This window comes from Eucalyptus grandis, chromosome 8 (assembly GCF_016545825.1).
Source record: "Eucalyptus grandis isolate ANBG69807.140 chromosome 8, ASM1654582v1, whole genome shotgun sequence".
Taxonomy (NCBI): Eukaryota; Viridiplantae; Streptophyta; class Magnoliopsida; order Myrtales; family Myrtaceae; genus Eucalyptus; species Eucalyptus grandis.
This window is the reverse complement of record NC_052619.1, coordinates 62,070,928-62,091,434: the sequence shown is the minus strand read 5'-3', so window position 1 is coordinate 62,091,434 and position 20,507 is coordinate 62,070,928. Positions and strand designations below refer to the sequence as shown.

General features: G+C 40.7%; 1 protein-coding gene across 7 annotated transcripts in view; it reads right to left on the bottom strand.

The window, feature by feature from the left end:
* Positions 1–19,434, bottom strand: part of LOC104415532 (putative uncharacterized protein DDB_G0277003) — a 32,767-nt gene extending 13,333 nt beyond the window's left edge. The window contains exons 1-10 of one of the 7 annotated variants that reach the window (XM_039298823.1): positions 19,339–19,434; positions 19,015–19,174; positions 18,593–18,721; positions 18,057–18,120; positions 17,888–17,969; positions 17,587–17,671; positions 17,245–17,301; positions 16,803–16,916; positions 16,338–16,468; positions 15,486–16,234 (exon numbers count right to left, since the gene is read on the bottom strand). In XM_039298823.1, the coding sequence (XP_039154757.1) occupies positions 15,835–16,234; positions 16,338–16,468; positions 16,803–16,916; positions 17,245–17,301; positions 17,587–17,671; positions 17,888–17,969; positions 18,057–18,120; positions 18,593–18,607 (948 nt within the window). In that variant the 5' untranslated portion in view covers positions 18,608–18,721; positions 19,015–19,174; positions 19,339–19,434 and the 3' untranslated portion in view covers positions 15,486–15,834. Of the gene's footprint in view, positions 1–15,485; positions 16,235–16,337; positions 16,469–16,802; positions 16,917–17,244; positions 17,302–17,586; positions 17,672–17,887; positions 17,970–18,056; positions 18,121–18,592; positions 18,722–19,014; positions 19,175–19,338 lie in introns of those variants that run through there. The other 6 variants (XM_010026856.3, XM_039298824.1, XM_039298825.1 and 3 more) reach the window with 6 other exon arrangements.
* Between the last annotated feature and the right edge of the window lie 1,073 nt (positions 19,435–20,507).

Sequence of the window (20,507 nt, the reverse complement as noted above, 5' to 3'; positions counted from 1 at the left end):
GAGTCATCCTGGCCAAAGATCTTCTCTTACTTGTTGCGCTAATCTGAAAATTCTCTCTCATCTTGCTGATCAGAGGTAGACGGCAAGATAGGTTCTGGAACTGTTATACAAAAAAATGGCTACATTTTAACATGTGCTGGTGTTGTCTTTGACACAACAAACTTGATATAGTCGGCTGACGGGGACAGTGGTGTCAGAGGATGTAATTTGCTGTCCAAATTAGTGGCTCAAGTTCAAGTTTCTCACTCTGTTTTCTTCTCTACCTCATGATCTTGGAACTAATAATATTTTCTTGAACTTGACGTAGACATGTAAACTGCACGTATAGGTAAGGATGGGAAAGAAACCCGCTTTGTCAGATTAATTAGCCTTCGACTTTGCTCAATACCTTGCCATTCTACATCCCTGCGCATAAGCACGTTACTACATGGCATGAAAAACCTTGCTCTGCCAGAATCTGCATGATTGCTGGAATTCTGCGTGCACATATTGCTTCCTCAACCCGACGTTGATGAGACTGTAACTCTGAAGCGCCATTATTTTCATTTTCTTTCGCCAGTACTATTTCTGAAGGCCCTTTCTGGGACTTGGAGATTATATTCTGCTTTATTCTTGTATGTAACTATGCTGAAAAAGACCCCCCCCAAAAAAAATAAAAATAAAAAAATAAAAAATAGTGGTACCAGAAAGTCCAAAATGAAGAAGCTTATTAGATGGAAAATGACCTGTATATAAGGCTCAGACAAAGCCGTGCTGCACTTAGTTGAGTACTGGAAATTGTGATGCTTCCATTTTAAGACTAATCTCATGGACTCGAGCATGCAAGGTCGTGGGCTCTTGGCTTACAGAAAAAATGTCGCAGGTTGCTGTACATATGCAAGTTGTGGAGAAAAAATGTTGCAGGCCAATTTGTCAATGCTTATACAGATCTTGACATTGCCGTTATAAAGATCGATTCCCCAAGTTCTCCCCTTTCGACAGTAGAAGTTGGCTCATCTAGTAAGCTTTGTCCTGGGCAATAGCCATGGGCAGTCACTTTCCCTTCAACACACTGTTGCGCTCGGGATTATCTGGTCATTCAGCTTGTACTTACAATTTGACCAAGCAATTAGTTTTTGCCCAAGTTTTTGTTTTCCTTAGTTGATTGTATTAGCACAAAAGTGCAGATGTATAGTTATTGGTTAAAGGGTCAGTTCCTTCCCTCTTCTCGTGCTTCATATAGCTGCACTCGTCGCAGAAGGAATGAATTGGGACTTCAGAGGAATGCCCGTGGAGTATCTACACACAGATTGTGCAATCAATCCACTAAGATGCAACCATTCCTGTGTTGACCTGCCTGTCTGTGATTGGTTTGTGTTTCCTGCTGCATTCACATAATCAATGTTAACAGTAGAACTAGACAGGTCTATGTGCACTTGCTGCAATATCATGATACTGGTTATGGTGAAACTCCTGTATATGTGTTACATCAATGTGGAGAGAATATAAATTATAATGGCAATCAGTTATATGGCCACCAGCTATCATCACGTAGATGTTTATGATGCAGAATTGTAGACCTTACATAATACCAATGCTGAAAGAGCATCTGGAGTGAGCTTTGTTGTTACCGGTTTGATTCTATTTCAGCAATTGACACTGTGTGTCTTAACTAACACTTTTGTGCAATACTTCAAATCGAGAATTAGGACCAAACGCAATGCACATATGCTAACTAAAAATGGCCAAGCGCTTCCCTTTTTTGATTAAGTAATTTGACAAGAACCAACATGAAAGAAAGCACGTGACGATGGTTACTTTGTTTCTTCCATTTCAATGCTCTGTTTATTTTACTTCCTCTCTACAGCTATGCACTCGACATTCCACCAAAAACATTGAGCTCCAGGCCCCCACCCCCAAACGCAACAGCAACCGTCTTCCTTCTACACAACAACTTCCGTCATGCTATTGACAGTCGGCCTATGCTCATAAGGAGCACCAGACGCCAACAAGGGCTTCATCATACTTCTGGACATTGAACATGATGACCATTGTTAGACACATGCGATAAGTTTACATACATCTTCACCTGAACAAGTACATACATGGATAAAAACGAACAGACAGAGGCTACGAGATTGTGCACGTGTGCAGGTCTCATGCCGCCCAGTCCAGTCCCAATCGAATATGCCTTAAAACATATATTAGAAAAACGAACAGACAAACGATACAAGATTCGAGGAAGGTTGGATCACTTGAATTTAGTTTCTTTGCAGCAATCTCATGGTCCATTCTTTGGCTTGCAGAATTATCTGCTCACAAGCTTTGATAAATGCCGTCTGTTTGCTTTTACAAATGCTGGTGCAGCACAATGTGGTGAAATGCTCGTAGTTGTTATTTATGAGGCTGTAGTTGCCAAAAGTGTCGTTAGCATGAAGCCCACTAGCCTTATCGATGATTTCATGAGACAAGTTGGTACAAAATAATATAGTGCAAGTTCCCAACCTCGCAAGCATGAACCCTAGTAGTGGCCACTCACATTCATAACAATGAAGGGATCGGAGCTCATTGCCATCCTGCGAGAAGCAATTGATACAAGTTTTGACAACCCCATAATTGTTGCTCTCTTGGTAATCACATTTTGGGCAAGGTGATGAAATTTCTTGCTTCTGGGGAGTCCTGAATAATGATGGGGCTATGGTTCTTTTGCTTTGTGTTTTGGTGAAATGAATCACATAGCTCTTGTCGATATAGATTCCTGTCATACATAAAGAATCAAATGTTAATCCCAAATGAACAAAGATGAACTTTTGATTAGGGATGATTTTGTGCGAACTTTGAAACTTGTTAAAAATAATCACAAACTTTTGTTTTTGACTCGGCATGTGGGCTCATTTGGCCCAAAAGGATTATAAACTAAATAAGTTTTTAGTGGTACGTGTAATAAAGGCATTTAGTATATTTCCTCATAAAGTATGCTTAATGAGTGCCTGGAGAGCATTTATTAACAAAACCTAATTAAAAAATGAAATTATATTCATAATCAATTCCTCAATGCGAAATTTAAGAGATACACAAGCCTTTTCTTGTAGCATATGTGATCAATGTTCGGAAAATTGAACTTCATTTTCCTTAACATACATGCTTAACATATTTTAGAGCCCCTCGTCGAGTTGACTTATATTATGACGGATGCTATTTATAATGAAACAAATGGACTTAAAATTTTCTAAGTACTAGCAATTCCCCAACTACCCAACATCGGCCCTTCAAAACCAACCCACCACCTTGTATATACCCCCATCAGAAAACTCATCCATCGCTCCAGCCTCTTCACACACAAATTCACTCACCCATCACTCATGGAAGGAATCGAACACAAGACCTCAGCTGTCGATGGCAAAGGGCCGGGCGGTCCCCCAACATCCATGTGCTCTCCGTGCCGGGGCAAGATGGATTAACGGAAAGACAAGGTCTTGTAAAATGGGTCATGATCTGTTTGCTTAAATGGTTTTTGGTCGCTAACAAATTGAGCCTTTGGGTAAGCATAAAAAGAGTGAAACCGGGCTATTCCTCCGGTCAGGCTTTTCTAGTTGGCTTTTGTGAAACGGATATTTGGGTTGGATTTGGAGTTCTTGACGTGCAAATGGGCTTGTAACGGGACCAAGTTCACCCATCGTTTCCCCTATAAAAGCTTTTCTAATTGCAATAAGAATGCGTTAAAAAATGGAACAAAATGGATGTAAAAAGAAATCAATAAGAGGGGTGTATGTATATGTAGCGAATAAAAATTTTGAACAGGCATTGGGGTTAATGGAATTTAGTAATGAGCAGTCATAATTATCCATATGAATCACCAAAGTGTGTTCGAGTGCGTCTCGCACGGTAGATATAATGGATATATGAATGTGAATAGAGGGATTGTTGAGAACTTGTTACTCGATCATATGACGTGCTTTTGGGCATTATGGCACTTGCATGATAAATTCACTTATCCCAGAAGTTTAATATGTCAAGGAATATATTCAAATGCAATCTATGATTACAATTCTTGTAATTGAATTATATATTTTTCTCAATTCAAGAAAAGTCTTTAGTACATAGGAGAGGAGAGCTTTTAGGTGCAATGGGAGTATAGCATTCCCATCCCCCTAAACCAATCAAGAGGTATCAAGTTCATTGATGTGGTCAAAAGAAAAGGTTAATATCATAATATAAGACTTTCGAAAACAGATTTTGCTGGCATGACAGTTTTTGGACTACCATGAGAATAACAACTTTATTGTAAGCTACAAATTATTGAAGGAGTGAACTCTACAATAATTCATAATTATTTATTATTTGAGTTTTTTTATCCAAAATAAACTGTTATTCTATAGTACATGAAATATTGTCCCTCAATCATTTCTCTTTGAAACTAATCTAAATAGATAGAGATGTCCAGTTTGAGTTTACATCGGTGTTTCTTGCCAAATGAGTCGCCATTCTGTAAGGCTCACAAAATGGGTTTGTGGTCCCGGACCTCTGATAACAATTAGATCAACTTCAGGACATGGTGGAAACGATGACAAACTCATGTTTTTCAATGAAATCAAGGCTTGGTATAGGCTAGTTGTTCCCATGTGCATTCACTAGTTCTCCATAGAACTGATCGGTATTTTATATATCTTCAAAGCCTTTTTCAATTTCGCATCCGACAAAAGTCTTTAAAAGGTACTTAAGAGAAGTAGCTGTTACTTCACAAGATACGAATCCTAAATCAAAAGATGAGAAACAAGAGGGGTGCGACATGAACTCTTGAGTGATCTAGCGGTTTTAGCATAAGAAAATAAATAGGAGATAGAAAATTAGTTACTTCAAGAGGAAGTCTTAGCCCCTTCTTACCACCCATTTGCTCTTCGTGTTTTCTCTGTTCAATAATGAGCAAAATTTCATAGGCGCAAACTTAATTTCAAATCTCCTACTTTATATGTTAGTATTCATCATTCGTTCATGTTATAAAAAAAATCTATTATATTATGGACAACGAAATGATCTCCAATCTTTCTTGATAAGGACAGACGAAAAATTTTCCTTCTTATGCTCGTTCCATCATGATAGAGAGAGAGGAGGAAGGGGGCAGGGATTTCTACGCCTCTTTTTCTCCCGGTTCCACCTTTTACTTTAATCTCTGACGTGATGGCCAAACCTTACTTTATGCCATGATTTATGCCCTATCTTCCCTCATTTATTTTTGTAAATTGAAAAACATCATGATTAGTTACACGAATAGTTAAACCTTTTCAAGTATTTTGACTGTAACCCATGACCGAGCATGTAGAAAAAGTTGATCGTGCTGCGATTTGATTTTTACTTCCGATTACAGGTGGACGAATGTTAGGGAGGCATCAGCAAGGCATCAGCATTTTTAGGATTTCACTGTTTTGCAAGGTACACCGCCAAGCATCCACGACGCATGCCTGGTTAAGGCAGCTTGCATGTAAAGCCAAAGTGGGCCATGAAAATCTCTTTCTCTCACTCTCTCTCCCACTAAGAATCTAGGGTTTCAAACTTTCAAGAGTATTTTTAAAAGAAGAAGGGAGGAGCGAAGGAAAGTGGGAGTCGTCGTACATGAACATTCAAAGTAATATTAATAGCTACAAAACCCTAAAGATAGTATATTCAAACTAGGAAATAGATAACTACAAAACCCAAATAAGACAATCCTAACCTGAGATAAAAATTGTAAATCAAAATAAACAAATATCTTTGAAACCCTAACAATACCAAAGTCAAGAAAAGAATATAAAATCTCTTTCATCACTATTAATCGATCCAATATCATATGCCTCCATTTGAAAAAGCTTGATCCCATTCAATTGTATGCACTCCCGCTCGACCATTAATATATATTCGATCTCAAATATTGAAGTGTTAAAAACTAATTGTATTCTATCGTGCTACCAATTTTGAATTTATACGACGATTCATGTGTTTTTTTTTTTTTATCTAGAATATCTCAAAAACTAAATTTTGCGGATGATTCTTCGAAATATCGTGATATCACTAAAAGTTAACTTTTTCACGATGAGTTCCCCCCCGGCGGCTGGGCAACCACTTTAACAACGATCGGTTTTCGCGAGATGTCTCTTTTCCAGACAGATGGTGCTCCAAAATCATGGAAAGCGATGCTTCTTAATGGGGAGGATCATCCTTCTTTTACAACTGACCACGTTGTTCATTCATTGGTGGACCCATCTAGCACCGCTTCTTTTTGTCTTTGTTCACCCACCCATCCCCTCCCCAAAAAAAAAAAAAAAAAAAAAAAAATTCATGATGACGTCGATGCGCGCGCGACCCACGGGGCATCGGCTATTTGCCCGAATTCATGAGAGAATGCTTCCGATTAGACCATTTCATACACGTTGGGTTTCGACTGTTCTTTGGAATGCTGTTCACGTACCCTTTAGTGAAAAACACTATGCAGCGATGATGGTGGCACAGAGAGAGGGAAAGAGAGCTGCGTATATTAGCCAAGGACAAACTAACAACTTTATTATTGGAAAATCTAATGGGAATGGAACAAGCATCAGAATACATGTAACGTGTGAGACGCACGGGCGGGGGGCCGGAACCAATGTGATTGGCTATGATCATATTTCCGGACATTGAACATAATGACATTATATAAATATATATTCATGTGTATTTACATAAGCATGTCCATACAAGAATAAGCTGAGTAGGGCACACTTTTATTTTCTAAAACAACAGACAGACGGAGAAATACAACATTGGCAAAAGGTTGGACCGCTCGAGTTCAGTTTCTCCACAGCAACTTCTTCATGGTCCATTCTTTGGCTTCCTTAATTTTTCTAACGCATTCACAGAAAAATGCTGCCTGTTCACTTGCACGGTAGCTAGTCCGGCAATATGTGGTAAAATGTTCACAGTTGTTGTTTATAAGGTTGTAATCACCAAACGAATTATTCGCGTGAAGCTCGCTGGCTTTATTGACAACTTGATGGGGCAATTTGGTATCGAGCAATGTGGTGCAAGTTCCTCGCCTTGCAAACTTAAACCTTAGCAGTGGCCACCCATATTCATATCGATGAAGGGATTGGAGTTTTTTGCCGTCTTGTCGAAAACAATTGAGACAAGTTTTAACAACCCCACGATTGATGCTCTCTTGGTATCCACATTCTGGACAAGAAGATGAAACTTCTTGCTTGTAGCTAGTCTTGAGAACCGAAGGAAATATGGTTTTTTGGCTCTCTGTTCGGGTGAAATGAATCACAGAGCCTTCACCGACGTAAATTCCTGTAATACGTACATGCAAACCGTTAAAGAAGCAAATTTAGTTCAAAATGGAAAGCTAAAAAAGGAAACACCAGAGGGACAATTTTGACAAAAAGCCGGAGTGTACGATGAATATTCACTAGCTTCTTTCTTTAACTAGATGTGTACGCCGATTTAGAATTAGAAATCTGAATGAATTCCTAATCTTTGGTTTGGCACGTTAGATAGAAATGAAATGTGCTGCAGCTCCAGCGCAGCTCTTGAATTTTCTCTCCACTGCTCAAGAAGAAGACACAAAATTTCCACGCACTAAAAGCTAGGACAGGATAAAAAAGGGAAAAACTACTATTTCAAAGACAGTATGGACTTTAGAGTCGTCCAGCTGCTTGCCAACCGTTTTGCTATATTAACCTCGTTGACTAGTCCACGTCTCGTTCTAATCCTGATTTGAAGTTGGAAAGGACTCCTTTTGTATTATCTATCTACATAAGTCAAGGTCCGAAGAACACATGCTACGGTCGAAATAAATTAAGTGAGCATTATTTTATATGTTTGCTTCTGTCTGGCATCCTTGCTATATATAATTAATTATAGTCTGACCTGCATAATTAATTATGGTCATTCTCCAAAGGGTAATGCTAGGATAATGGCACCATTATTCATAGAGAATAAGGGTGCTTTTTGAACCACAGAGTCATTTTCCTTTCTAATAGGCAATCAGCTGTAATAAGTTGGACAATAATTCTGATTTTAACAGAATTTATCAAGCCTAAGTTACTGAAAAAAGTCAAAAAACCAAATTCTAAAGATGGTTATTTATGTTATACAAACATAGGGTTTTTATCCCAAAAAAAGAAGAAGAGAGAATTGACTTTTTTGTAGTTTTGGGTATCAAATCAAAACCCGGGTAAAACTCTCCCTCCCTCCCTCCCTCCCCCCATCAAGAATCTAGGGTTTCCATAGTGTTACTGGAACCTATCATGCCTTTTTCTCTGGCGAGATGGCATGTTGGACTGAACTCAGATATGAATTGCCTTGAAATAAAAGAAAAGGGAACGAGAGGAGAGTGAAACCGAGGAGGTAAATTAAACTCAACACTGATAAGACTCAGAAAGATGACCCCAGTTTAGCTGCCGCTTGTCTCAGGACTCTTCGAGAGTAGGAATGGATTTTATCATTCATTCTGGGCTGAGGGGAAGTGTTTTAGTTCGGCTTGGCAGAGATAGTACGGGAAAGTGGACTCACAAGCCATCCGTCATGGGAGCGAGCAGTAAGAGAAATCAGATTTGAATTGTTATTAGAACTTTTCACGCCTTTTCGCTGGCCAGAGAAATCATGGGAAGACGAGGAAGAGTAGGGTTGAAGAGGCTGACACCAAGATGAACAGGCAGGTGACATTTACTACGATTCTTTTGCATCTCATTTGGCCACACATCTTTGCAGTCATTTATTCTCTGGTGGCTTCAATTTCGACAAACCATCTGCTAGAAATATTTTACTTTATGCTGAGACTTCTAGGAATTTTTGGAAATGAAGTTGACCAGTGTAAACTGATCGGCTAAAGAGCAAAAAGGTTGGCCAGAAAAAAGGAGGAGGAAAGAAAAGGACTTGTGCAAAATCAGGAAGATGACGAGGACTCACCATGATGGCTGTATAATCCATAATATCCGTATCTATAAACGTGATCCCCAAGCTTGAGATCCTCAGGTCTCACCACTTTCCACATTAACTGCATCAATATCGTCAATATCTCGTTGATGATCTTCATCACCAATTTCTCTTGTGGCTCTTTTTCTCTCAGTTGGACTTGTGCTTGAGCTGATTTACCGGCAAAAAATCTCCCGAAACTAAATAAAATTATTGCAGTGAAGAGAAGAACAAGAATACTCAGGTGAGGAAGCTAAAATGATCACCTATGCTGCCAAAAGGTCTATGACCATGATGAATAAGGTCCACCGAAGAGAGGAAAGGAAAAGGAAGAAGTGAGTGAGAATGAAGTGGAAGGGATTAGAAGACGAGGTTATGGTATGAGGGAGCTTCAAGTGTGCCCGGGTGTGAGAGAGAGGACGTCAATGGAAGAGAGAGGAAAGGAGAAGGAAATAGTGAGTGAGAAGGAACTGGGGTAGAGCGGGCGATGCCGATAAGGTTATTGTATGGGAGTTCTTGAAGGGTGTGAGAGACTGAGAGATATGGCGTCCGCAGAAGAAAGTGGGGATGACGATAAGGGTATTGGATGAGGGTTTTTCAAGTGTGTGTCTCTCTCTAAGAGGGAGGGAGAGATGGCGGAAGAGAGAGGAAAGGAAGAGGAAGTAGTGCGCGAGGGGGAGAGCGGGCAACGGCGACGAGGTTATCGTAGGAGGGTTCTTCAAGTTTTTGTGCGTCTCTTCAAGTTGTGTGGGAGAAATAGAGATGGCACAAGAGAGAGAGGAAAGGAAGAGGAAGAAGTGAGTGAGAATGGACTGCAGGGAGAGTGAGCGATGGCGATGAGGTTATTGTATGAGGTTTTTTGAAGTTTGTATGTGTCGAGTGTGTGAGAGAGATGGCGAAAGATAGAGGGAAGGAAGAGCAAGAAGTGGGTAAGAATGAACATGAGGGTTCTTCAAGCTTGTGTGTCTCTTCAAGCGTGTGAGATAGAGAGAGATGGCGGAACAGAGAGGAAAGCAAGAGGAAGAAGTGACTCAGAATGAACTGAGAGAGAGAGAGGAGGGGACGGCGATGAGAGGAGAGAGAGGAAGGGGAGAGGAAAAAGTGGATGAGAATGAAGTGAGCGATGACGATGAGGTTATATTGGACGAGGTTTTTCAAGTTTGTGGGTCTCTTCAAGCGTGTGTGAGGAAGAGATGGCGAAAAGAGAAAGGAAAGGAAGAAGAAGTGGGCGAGAGTGAACTGCAGGGAGAGTGGGCTATGGCAGATGAGGTTACCGCATGAGGCTTCTTCAAGCGTGAGAGAGAGAGAGGAAAGGGAGAAAAGACGTAATTTTATGGGGGTTCTTCAGGTGTGTCTCTCTCTTCCAGTATATCTGTGTGTGTGAGAGAGAGAAAGGAGGAGTCGTGTCAACGGCGGCTTGACCGGTGGTGGCGGCGGAAAGCAAACTCACGGTGATGCTGCAAAAGTCGCGCCCCTCTCTGCTCATACTCTAGCTCCTCAGTCACAGGATCATAGCACAAGAGACTCTCCAAGTATTTGAGCACCATCTTCCCGCCACAACGGCCAACACAGCCTCAAGGAACCGGGGATTGCTCACCGGAAAACGGCAATCTCAGCCAGACACTATACTCCTTCACCGACCGCCCACTCTCCTCCACCGTCCCCACACGTCCAAGCTCTCCTGGCGCGAGCGGACGAGCCCCAGAACTCCTCGGATGTGCGCTAGGTGAACGCCTCGAAGCTCCGGGCACGGAGTCGGTGCGAACTCCTCATCCGACACGTCGAAGGACGAGATGAAGACGCCACCTCTGCCGGAGGCTTTCCAATGGAAAGACCCGGCGGCGAACCCAGGGCTGAGGAGCCTGAGAGGGGCGCTCGTGATGTCCCTCCACGACCACGAGCCCCGATCGGGGACCTCTGCCTGACCGGGCAGTCATTAGCGAGAGAATAGCTCACCGCTCGATCTTCTACCGGTAGGTCGTGTCGACCCAATTCCGATTCAGTGCCAGCGCCGCCGCTTGCGCGATATCTCGGGTCAGAGGGCTGAGGAGATAGGTCACGCGGTGGAGGTCCTGGAAGCAACTCGACCCGCGACCCGTAGCTCCAGCTCCGTGGAGCCACGACCTCGCGGCCGAGTTGGGGGAACGGGGCTCCGAGATGTGGCTCTGCTCTGAGCCGGGGACTTCGGACGCTGCTCGCGGCGCGTGCATGGTGGCAGAGCGCGGATCGTCAATGATGTGGGGCCATCCCTCTGTAGACGGAACTGAGCTTTGTGGAGGAGCTCTGGTAGAAGGGAGGGACAGCAACCTCGTCCTCCTCCTCGGCGTTCACACCGAGAACCGAAAAAGCAAAGAAGAACGATAGGTGTGGAAATTGAAGAAGAAGAAGATGCGTTTTCTGGTTCACTCAATTTTGTACGCGACCGACAAAAGAGCAGTCGTCATCAGGCTATGTGTACAACGATGGTAGAATTTGGGATTCCAAAGTTGGTAGCAGAGAGAGAAAAAGGGGGGTTGATTAGGGAGATGCAATTGGCTTTTCAATGACCACAGAAACCAATGTAAATAAATATCTTCGAAATCCTAAAAAATATTAAAGATTAGTTGACACTATAAAAGTCTCGTTTGTAGCCGATTCTGTGTATGTATCAACCGAGTTGTATGCACCTCCCGCTACAGAACATGCAATCTCAAATTCCCAAGTGCTAAAAAGATGACCGCACTTTGCCAAGCTACCGATTCTGAATCTCCCCACGAATCCTCAAAAATCATGCGGCATCACAAAAAATCGATTTTTTTTTCCTGAGATGAATTTATTTTCCATAGCAGCTTTTTGACAACTTCCGATGCTTTGAGCAGGATGGGGCTCTTGATGATGAAATCCAGCGGCTTTACACGAGTTTGACTAGGAGGACCGTTTGGCCTCGGCAGTGATATGATGTGGCCGACTAAATGAACTCCAATCTTTTTTCTCCACGTGAATTATATAATTTTTTCAATTCTATTCTCATTCCATAAAATAAGAAATTTGTACAGCTCTTTATCTACCAATTCCACGTTCCACCACCTTATCTCCCACATCATCGCCTCCATCCATCACATTATGCCACGATTTAGAAATTGTATCGCTCTCATCTCTTTTCGCGAGAGTGGCTTCCCATCAGACTATTTCAAACATGTTGATTCTGACTGCCTCTTGAACAGCTAAACGGATAAAGACGCTGCTGGTTTTGTTGGGGGTGTGATGTGATGATGGAGGGACTTCGGGGGATAGTGGATTTGGCGGTTCGTTTATTTAGGGTTTTGACTGGTTGGAACCCCACTTGCGTGTAACTTGCATCGGAAGCCAAGAATCTAGGGCTTCGAAAGAACTGTTAGAACTATCTTCTGGTGGTGGGATGGCATCTTTGACCGAAAACCATGTATAAATAAGAATCTAGGGTTTCGAGAGCACCGTGACAACTATTTTTCTGTCGTGGGAGGGCATGTGTTGACCAAAAACCATGCATGAATCTGTAAAATTCAGCTGATGGCTCTAAAAACTTAAACCATTGGAAAAATGTGTTATTTAATATTTAGATATTTTAAGAAAATCGTCCTGAAATAAAAGAAGAACAAACCAAGAAAGCGCGAAAATACAAGATAGGTTACACTTAACAAGCTAATTACCTAAACTATTTTAAACACATATCAATACCAACTTTAATATACTCACTCCAGTTGGAGGTGACTAAACTGTCACATTAGCGATTTCCAACAATTATTAATCAAAAGAACTATATTTAAATTTTATGCAAATTTTTAGAATTGAATTGACTAAGTTATTTCGATTAAAAAAATTGACTAAATTGAAAAGTTTATGATTAAAATTATATTTATATAATAAGTTTATGAGTGATTGGATAATTTCCGTTAAACTTAATATTATTGGGGGCATCTTTGTGTAATCTGGGGCTCTAACCCGGAACTCTCGAAGATTAAAAGGTGGAGATTGGTTTCGTCGTGCATTTTGGGCTAAGAGAGGACTTCGGAAACTTGAGGACGAAGCTTGAAGTTGTTGATTCGCCTGACGTTGCAACATCGCACAAGTGGCAGTGCCAAAAGGTCAAACAGCACACGCTGTACTATGAGTAAGAGGTTCTAGAGAGAGGGGAAGGGAGAGAGATGCTGACACAAGTTATCATTATGTCCCGTACGGCATAGTATGAATTTGGACGCGTACGAGAGATCCTTAGACAGTGTCCAAAATCAGCAACCCTCGCTTGTGGCTGGAGACGGCTTCATGGTTGACAAGGTCCTCGCGACTTGCATCAAGTGGCCAACGAGGGTTGGGCGGCCCTCACCTTTGACTAACAAGGGTTAACGGAAAAGAACTCTTCAAGTGTCATAATTTTGGTAAAGTGACACTTAAGTCATTATAACTTACGAAAGATACACTTGCCGACACATTCGAAAAAAAAACGGATCACTGAGTGCACACTGCCAAAACGCCAACGTGGCGTTTTCCGGCGAAACGCGCCCAAAACGACATAGCACGCGACACTGGGCCAAAACGGCGACGTTTTTGGCCGACATGGTAAAAAAAAATTAAAAATTAAAAAAATTAAATTTAGTTAAAATATTTAAAAATAATATTTTTAAAATTAAATTTAATTAAAATATTTTAAAAATAATAATTTTAAAAACTTTAAAAATTTAAAAAAAAAAAAAAAAAGGAATGGGGGAGGCCGAGAGCCCCTGCCGCCGCCACCGCCCCGCCGTCGCCGGGAAGGGCTAGCGACGACGGGGAGGGTCGACGAGGGTCGCCGAGCCTTGGCCAGGGCCGGCGACCCCGGCCAACTGGGCGGCGAGGGTGAGGTCGGCGGCCCTCGCCGGCCGGCGAGGGCCGCGAACCCCTAGATCCGGCGGGCGAGGGCTCGCGAGCCCGCCGCAATCGGGGTCGCCGACCCTCGCCCGCCTCCCCCGTTGCCCTTTTTTTTTTAATTTTTTTAATTTTTTTTAAAAGTTTTTTTAATTTTTAAAGTTTTTTTAAAATTTTTAATTATTTTTTAATATTTTGACTAAATTTAATTTTAAAATTATTATTTTTTAATATTTTAACTAAATTTAATTAATTATTTTTTTCCACGTCAATCCAAAACGACGCCGTTTTGGCCATGTCGGCGTGCAAAACAACGTCGTTTTGGGCGCGTCGCCGGAAAAACGTCGCGCAGGGCGTTTTGGCGGAGTGGCACTCAAGTGATCTATTTTACTCCGATTTTGGCACTTAAGTCCCTTTCGCCAAAGTGGGCACTGGGGGTCTGCACGTCGAGGTTAACACACCCACGCTTGTCATTGACGAAGGCCGGCTAGTGACTTTCGTTGGGTTTGGAAGGAAAAAAAAAGGAAAGAAAATAAATGAAATCATAAATTTTAAAAAATATATGAAAATTATTTTGTCATATTTTATAAAACGATTGATGTTGACATCAGTAATTTCTTATATTTTGTCTTATTTTAAAATTTAATTAACAAAGTTGTAATGTTTTGAATTGAATTGGCAGAAATGTAATAATTTTAGGATTTCGGACCATCATATGTGACAGTACTAGCTTCCACATCAACGATTTTTTGATTAAAGTTGACCAACTTACTCAATTGGCAAAATATTAAAATATTTATAATTTAATTGACAAAATTGAAAGGTTTGAAATTGAATTGATGAAAGTACAGTGATTTTAGAACTTTTTGGTCGACTTTCCCATTGTTCTTTTGTAGTCAACACCTTGGTCATTCCGTCACAGTTGCCCAAAATCATATGTTGGGCAAATCCCGCAAGAAATTTCATGAAGACAACTTAAGAGGTACGCAATCTTCCATACTGGAAGACTTGGTGAAGTATCATCTGCATTTGATCCTTTTTCTGAAGTACATCTCCTCCTTAGCACAGCATGCAACAGGGTTAGCTCGCTGGGCATCTCCTTCGTATCACTGCTATTCCAGACCTGATATGGCTTCAACAAATCATTTGGATGAGATGGCAAGCCAATGGCTTTTCCCGAAGACCAATTAGAGCTGTCCTTCGACCGGTTCCAGAAATATCGAGTCTTGCCCTCGTCATCGGGCATCCAGAATACTTTGCATTTCACGCAAGGACTGGGGAAGAAAGCGTCATCAAGAAAAAAAGGGTCAGGTTCTTTATTAGATGTCATCTTCAGTGCTGTTTGCTTGTGCGAAGTGTGAAACGACGAATGGTCATTGGATTCACTGAAAGGAGACGTGCAGCAAGAGACTAATTAGCACAGAGAACACCTAATTCTTGATGGATCTGAGAGGCAAGGCTTTCGGCGGTCATTTGCCACCAGAAAAGGAGCATAATCATCATCAATGGGTGGCAAGGCCAGGGACCTGTAACCATGAGGACACCATGGACGATCCGGCTTTCGTGATGCGCCCTTTGAGCATCGGCTGTCCAGAGGTTGAATTCAACATCGGCTGTCCGGAGGCCAATATTGGGATTGGGTGTTACGTTAGCCGAAAGACCCATCTATTTCATTAGACTCTCACTTTGAATTCAACTTTCCAGCAATTCACAACACCGGGGAAACAGGAGTCAGCGCATCCGATTAAAGATATACAAGCCCCATAACTGAACGGCCTGAAAGGAGTTTCGTTCTGCTATCGTCCAACAAAGTATCTTGCTGTCGAGTAAGCATCATTCACACCAGTGTGGATGTAGTATTTCCTCTCAATACTCAAAATTACTACAACAATGCTCGCTATCCCTACATCAAATCACATAGGCCAAGTGAAAGTATAAGAGGAAATGTCCCAGAAATGCCCTGACATGGATCACTATGAGGACAATGCGCAGTCCTTGCTTGCGTGAGTTTGCCAACTCGAAAATGGGGCACAAACCATTCGCACTATGGTAAGGTACAAACAGCAAGCATCATTTGCTTGAGAGCTTGAGCAGTCGCATGCTCAATCTATCGTATGATTGCATGTAAGGAAGCAAACTGGCAGGTTGAAGAGTTCCGGTCAGGTCTGTGATGGCAAGGTTTTCCTTGTCGACTAAAGCAAGAAAGTGATCGAAAGTATTGGCATTGCGGATGACGGATGAAAAGTAAGCCATCGGATGCTCAGTGGGACCAGCATATCCTGCACTGTTGCAAGCTGCCACAACATCATGGGAACCACATCCATCGCTATAATCATGTGAACTGCCAATTGCACCACCGCAGCCTACTCCTGGGAGTCGTGAAGATGACTTCGTTTTATCCAAAAGAATGGAGAGCACGCGCACAAGGTGTGGCAGGCACAACGGGTCGTATATTACATCAGCACCTAAGCTGTAGAAAAAGAGAAATTCAGCTTCACTGACTGATGAAAACAGAAAACAACTCTCACATTAATGCTCAACAGAAGAAGTGTGTTAGGGGAGAAACTACTCACATTATATCTGGTTTCAATCCCTGAAGTATGCTCTCAGATGCACATTCCCAAGGCAGGTGTAAACATTTTACCTGGGGCGAGGAAATGATATCAATTTCAGTTCTTATTCCTCCAATTTGCGCATGGTCAAACTGCATCAGGATCCACATGATCGCAAAAGATGAATATTTGGATGGACCTCATTCAAAGTCATGCGTTTCTCAAGAAAATCAAATTTTCAAAAAAAGGACAAACCCCACCGCTATCGAGGTAACCAAAGGACTAACAGGGAAGTCATGCAGCAGGACTACTCTTTTATGCTAAAGGCATTATCATAACGATATCTTCCATACCAATGAAAGAAATATCTATCATGAGATCTAAGAAGGAAAACTCTGGGGGGTGTGTTTGTGAAATATGAAACTAAAAACTCGAAAAAATGCACGCTTAGGGTGGAATTGCAAGGACAATGACATGATCACTCACAGAATCTAAACATTCCGAAGTTACTGGCTCATCATCTTCCGTGCTCATTTGATTCATCTTCAAATTAAGCTTCATGTTGCTTAAGGTTGATAGGTCACCATCACTTAATATTACCTGCATGAATACGGTCAATTTCTCAACCGCTACTCATGTATCATCATGAAACCATGTCCAGAGTGGTCAGGCAAGTTTGTATATGTGCTGAAGGACAGATCACTCATTTCACAACCAAATCAGCTTTTGATATCCAGCTCACAGGAGCAAGAACAATTCCAAGAACCAAGTACAGCAAAAGAGTTGCGTGCCAAAACCATAGCGAGCGCAACCCTAGCATATCTACATATACTGATTGATGAATTAAGAACAATGCATAAACATATGAAGGTTCAGGCAAAAGCAAAAGAACCTAAGTAGAAAGATGCTTGAAACTCAAGGACAGTACCTTGGAAGCTTTCACATGGGAGAGACAGATACCAACTAAGCCAACCCCCGAGCCAACCTATGTCCAATATTCTAGTCAGTACCTGAAATCAGTTCTAGTGCATGATATATAAAGTGAAAACAGATCGAACTAATCAGATAAGGGGGGAGGGAATAGAAGGCCAAGTGATTATCTCGATCTGATGAATCAGATTGCTACTACAGAAAAAAAATAATGGGGTTGGCAAAACTTTTATAACGGAATGTCTACAAGAGAACCAAATCCAACGTGGATAAAACAAGAAAATTGAACCCATAACATCAATGTTTATTTGAAAATTCCGACGCACTTCTGACAGCTTACTTCAAAACATGTTTTGCTGGAGAACATATCCGGAAAGGAAAGTATGAACTCTGACAAAAATAGACTGGCTGGCCAGATCGAGCACCTGATGAGAGAATGGACTGAAAGCTAGTTTCAGTCGGCACATTAATCCACACAATGCATGAGACAATAAACCATCTGTGTAAATTGTGCTCTCTTGCCCAAAAAGAGAAGAGTATACATCCACGTCTACTCTAATTGAACAAAACAAAAGCAAGCATATGACCCAGGACAAGTATTCAGTTCTTCAGAAATATACATGATTCAATCCCATACATACCCTGTATCTCCTTCAAGCATGTTGAGAGAACAATGCAGAGGAACCACCATTTTCCTTACCATTGCATCCTCACAATTTGCATCTAGGAAATAATTAGCGAAAGATTCAGATGATGCATACAAAAAAAACTCAAGTGAAAAAAAAAAATAAACCTGAAAAAAAAGATTACCATCTGGGAAAAGAAAAGAAATATATTTCAAAGCCCTCACATTCCCTTTGACCGTGTTGTCATCCTAATGAAAAAAGTCTTCGTCATAGGTAGCTTGAGGATTAATAAGTGTTACAAATTTTTTTTTTATGGGAAATAATTTCATTAGTTGGATAAAATAGTTTTACAATAGTTGAAGGAAGTGTTGGTGAGGGAGCTACATAATGTGGAGTATTATCTCATGCTCCTCTCACTCTTTTACATTTGTTGTTTTGCTACGCTCCCCCCTCTTTCCTATTTATAGGGACTAAATACAACATTCTACATTTATGTGAAATGTTGTCCACTTAGGCTTATTCTAGGAAATTCTAGATTGTAGTTCTTCTAGAGTTACACGTTGGACATTTTCCTCTTTCTTCCAGAAACTACATCCAGGGAATTCTAGAAGTTTAGCAACTCTAGGAAATTCTAAAAATGGATCACCATTTCCAACAATAAGTAAAAAGAGAAATGGGACACATTATTCTGTAAGGAAAATTAACAACAATAAGCTTTACCTTTAAAGAAATCATGAACTCGTTGTACAGTTCATACAATTCATCTAGCACGTTATCACGATTAGACTCAATTTCCAATATGAGCTTCTTCAAGAAGTTTTTCAAGTACAGAGCATGACATTTGCCAATCTGCATCAACACATCACCCGTTCAGAGAACTACACAGTAACAGTCCTTCACTAAAATAATGCAGCCAAAACAGATGGCAATGAACCCGGTACTCAAGAACTAATGCATGAGCTAGTATTAGTAAGCTAGAGCAACAATTCCAATAGTAGCAACATGAATAATCATTTTGGCTAAGTCTATATGGTGTCAACGAGTATAAGAAAACATTCACTTCAGCAGAAATGACACAGAGGAAACACAAAAGATTGTTCTTTTTTTGTCACTTATATCCTAAACCGACGTCAACATGTGACCTGAACCCAAAAGACACTTCAGTTGGGACATCCTCTTTGTTTCTTGTTTTGGGTTCTTGAGTTTGGGTAGAGCCCCCAAACAAAACTTACAGCTTTACTGATGCAATGATCTCAAATGAACCTCTGAACATCCACCGTCACGGACCCACCACCAAGCGATCTGGTTTTCGAAGAGAAGAGACAACTGCGTCAAATGCAATGCACACAGAATCTAAAGAAACCAAAGACCGGGTGAAAAGGAATAATTTTTTGGCAAAAACATAAAACTGTTGAGCTTAGTGAAGCGCGCGGCGCGCAGAGATGGAAAGCAGCGAAAGATTTTACCTCGCGTGTGACATCACGCAGTCGGTGAGTTCCATGGCGAGAAACGCAGAGACCAGATGGAGGCTCGCAGTTTGCTTCTCCATCCGTTCAAGAAATATTTTTTCACGCCTCTTCCTCTGCAACACCCTCAACAGGAGATGGGTTTGGATCGGTTTTTCGGGTTCGGGTCGGGCTTGAACATGAAATCTCAAATCCGATTATTTAGGCAAAAGAAAATCCGAAGTTCGTCCCAAATTCATGAATACAGTTGAAGACTTCTACCAATATATACTTTATTTATCTTCATTTTTAGATCTATAAAATTACAACAAATAAACTTATCTCTATTTCGAAGAATGAGAGCACTTAAGTGATGTGCTTAAGTCGATTTAGATTTACAAGATACACGAAAAATGAATTGAATGTGTTCCATCAAACGATTTAAATGATTGTCCTAGAAACCTGCCTTTTTAACCCTTCCATTCATCTACATGAAGGGCATAGACACAGGATTGTTGGATCTTTTAAGTTCACTGGATACACATCCGATGTAAAAGAGGGGTTTGAATTTTCAAGGTCATAGGATTGCGAGAGAAGTGGACAACTTTTTTAGTTCCTTTTATCAATTTTCAACATATTCTTTTAACATACCAATTAAATGATTTTATTTTGATGTAAAAGATCAGTAGATTCGTCAATTTTATCACTGCCATGTCTAATCAAACTATAAAAATACATGGCATGGAAAAAAGAGTTAATGTACTGAAAAATCTCCATTGTTTTAATATCTCCACTTTTCAATAAATATACTATAAGAAATATATACATATACATATATATTCCCGGACTAATGGCTTTTGTTATGTTTATACGATTGATTCTTACTTGAAAAATGGCATCAAATTTTGTATACACATTATTTACGTCAATTTGTATTTGAAAAATTTATAAACTTGAAAATAGGGCATACTTTTACTTAGTTATTTAAAAGGAGATTGGGATAAGATCAACCACAATCAATTTTTCTTTTCTGTTGGAATGAAAAAGTAAACACTCCATTCGAGAGGGTGTGAGGTTGGAAAAATAGAATTATAATTTAGAAGTGGTGAAAATAGTAAATGGTTATATGAATGTTTATACTATCTAATTATTTAATTTTTTTCTAAGTTATCGTGTTAGCAAATGAGATA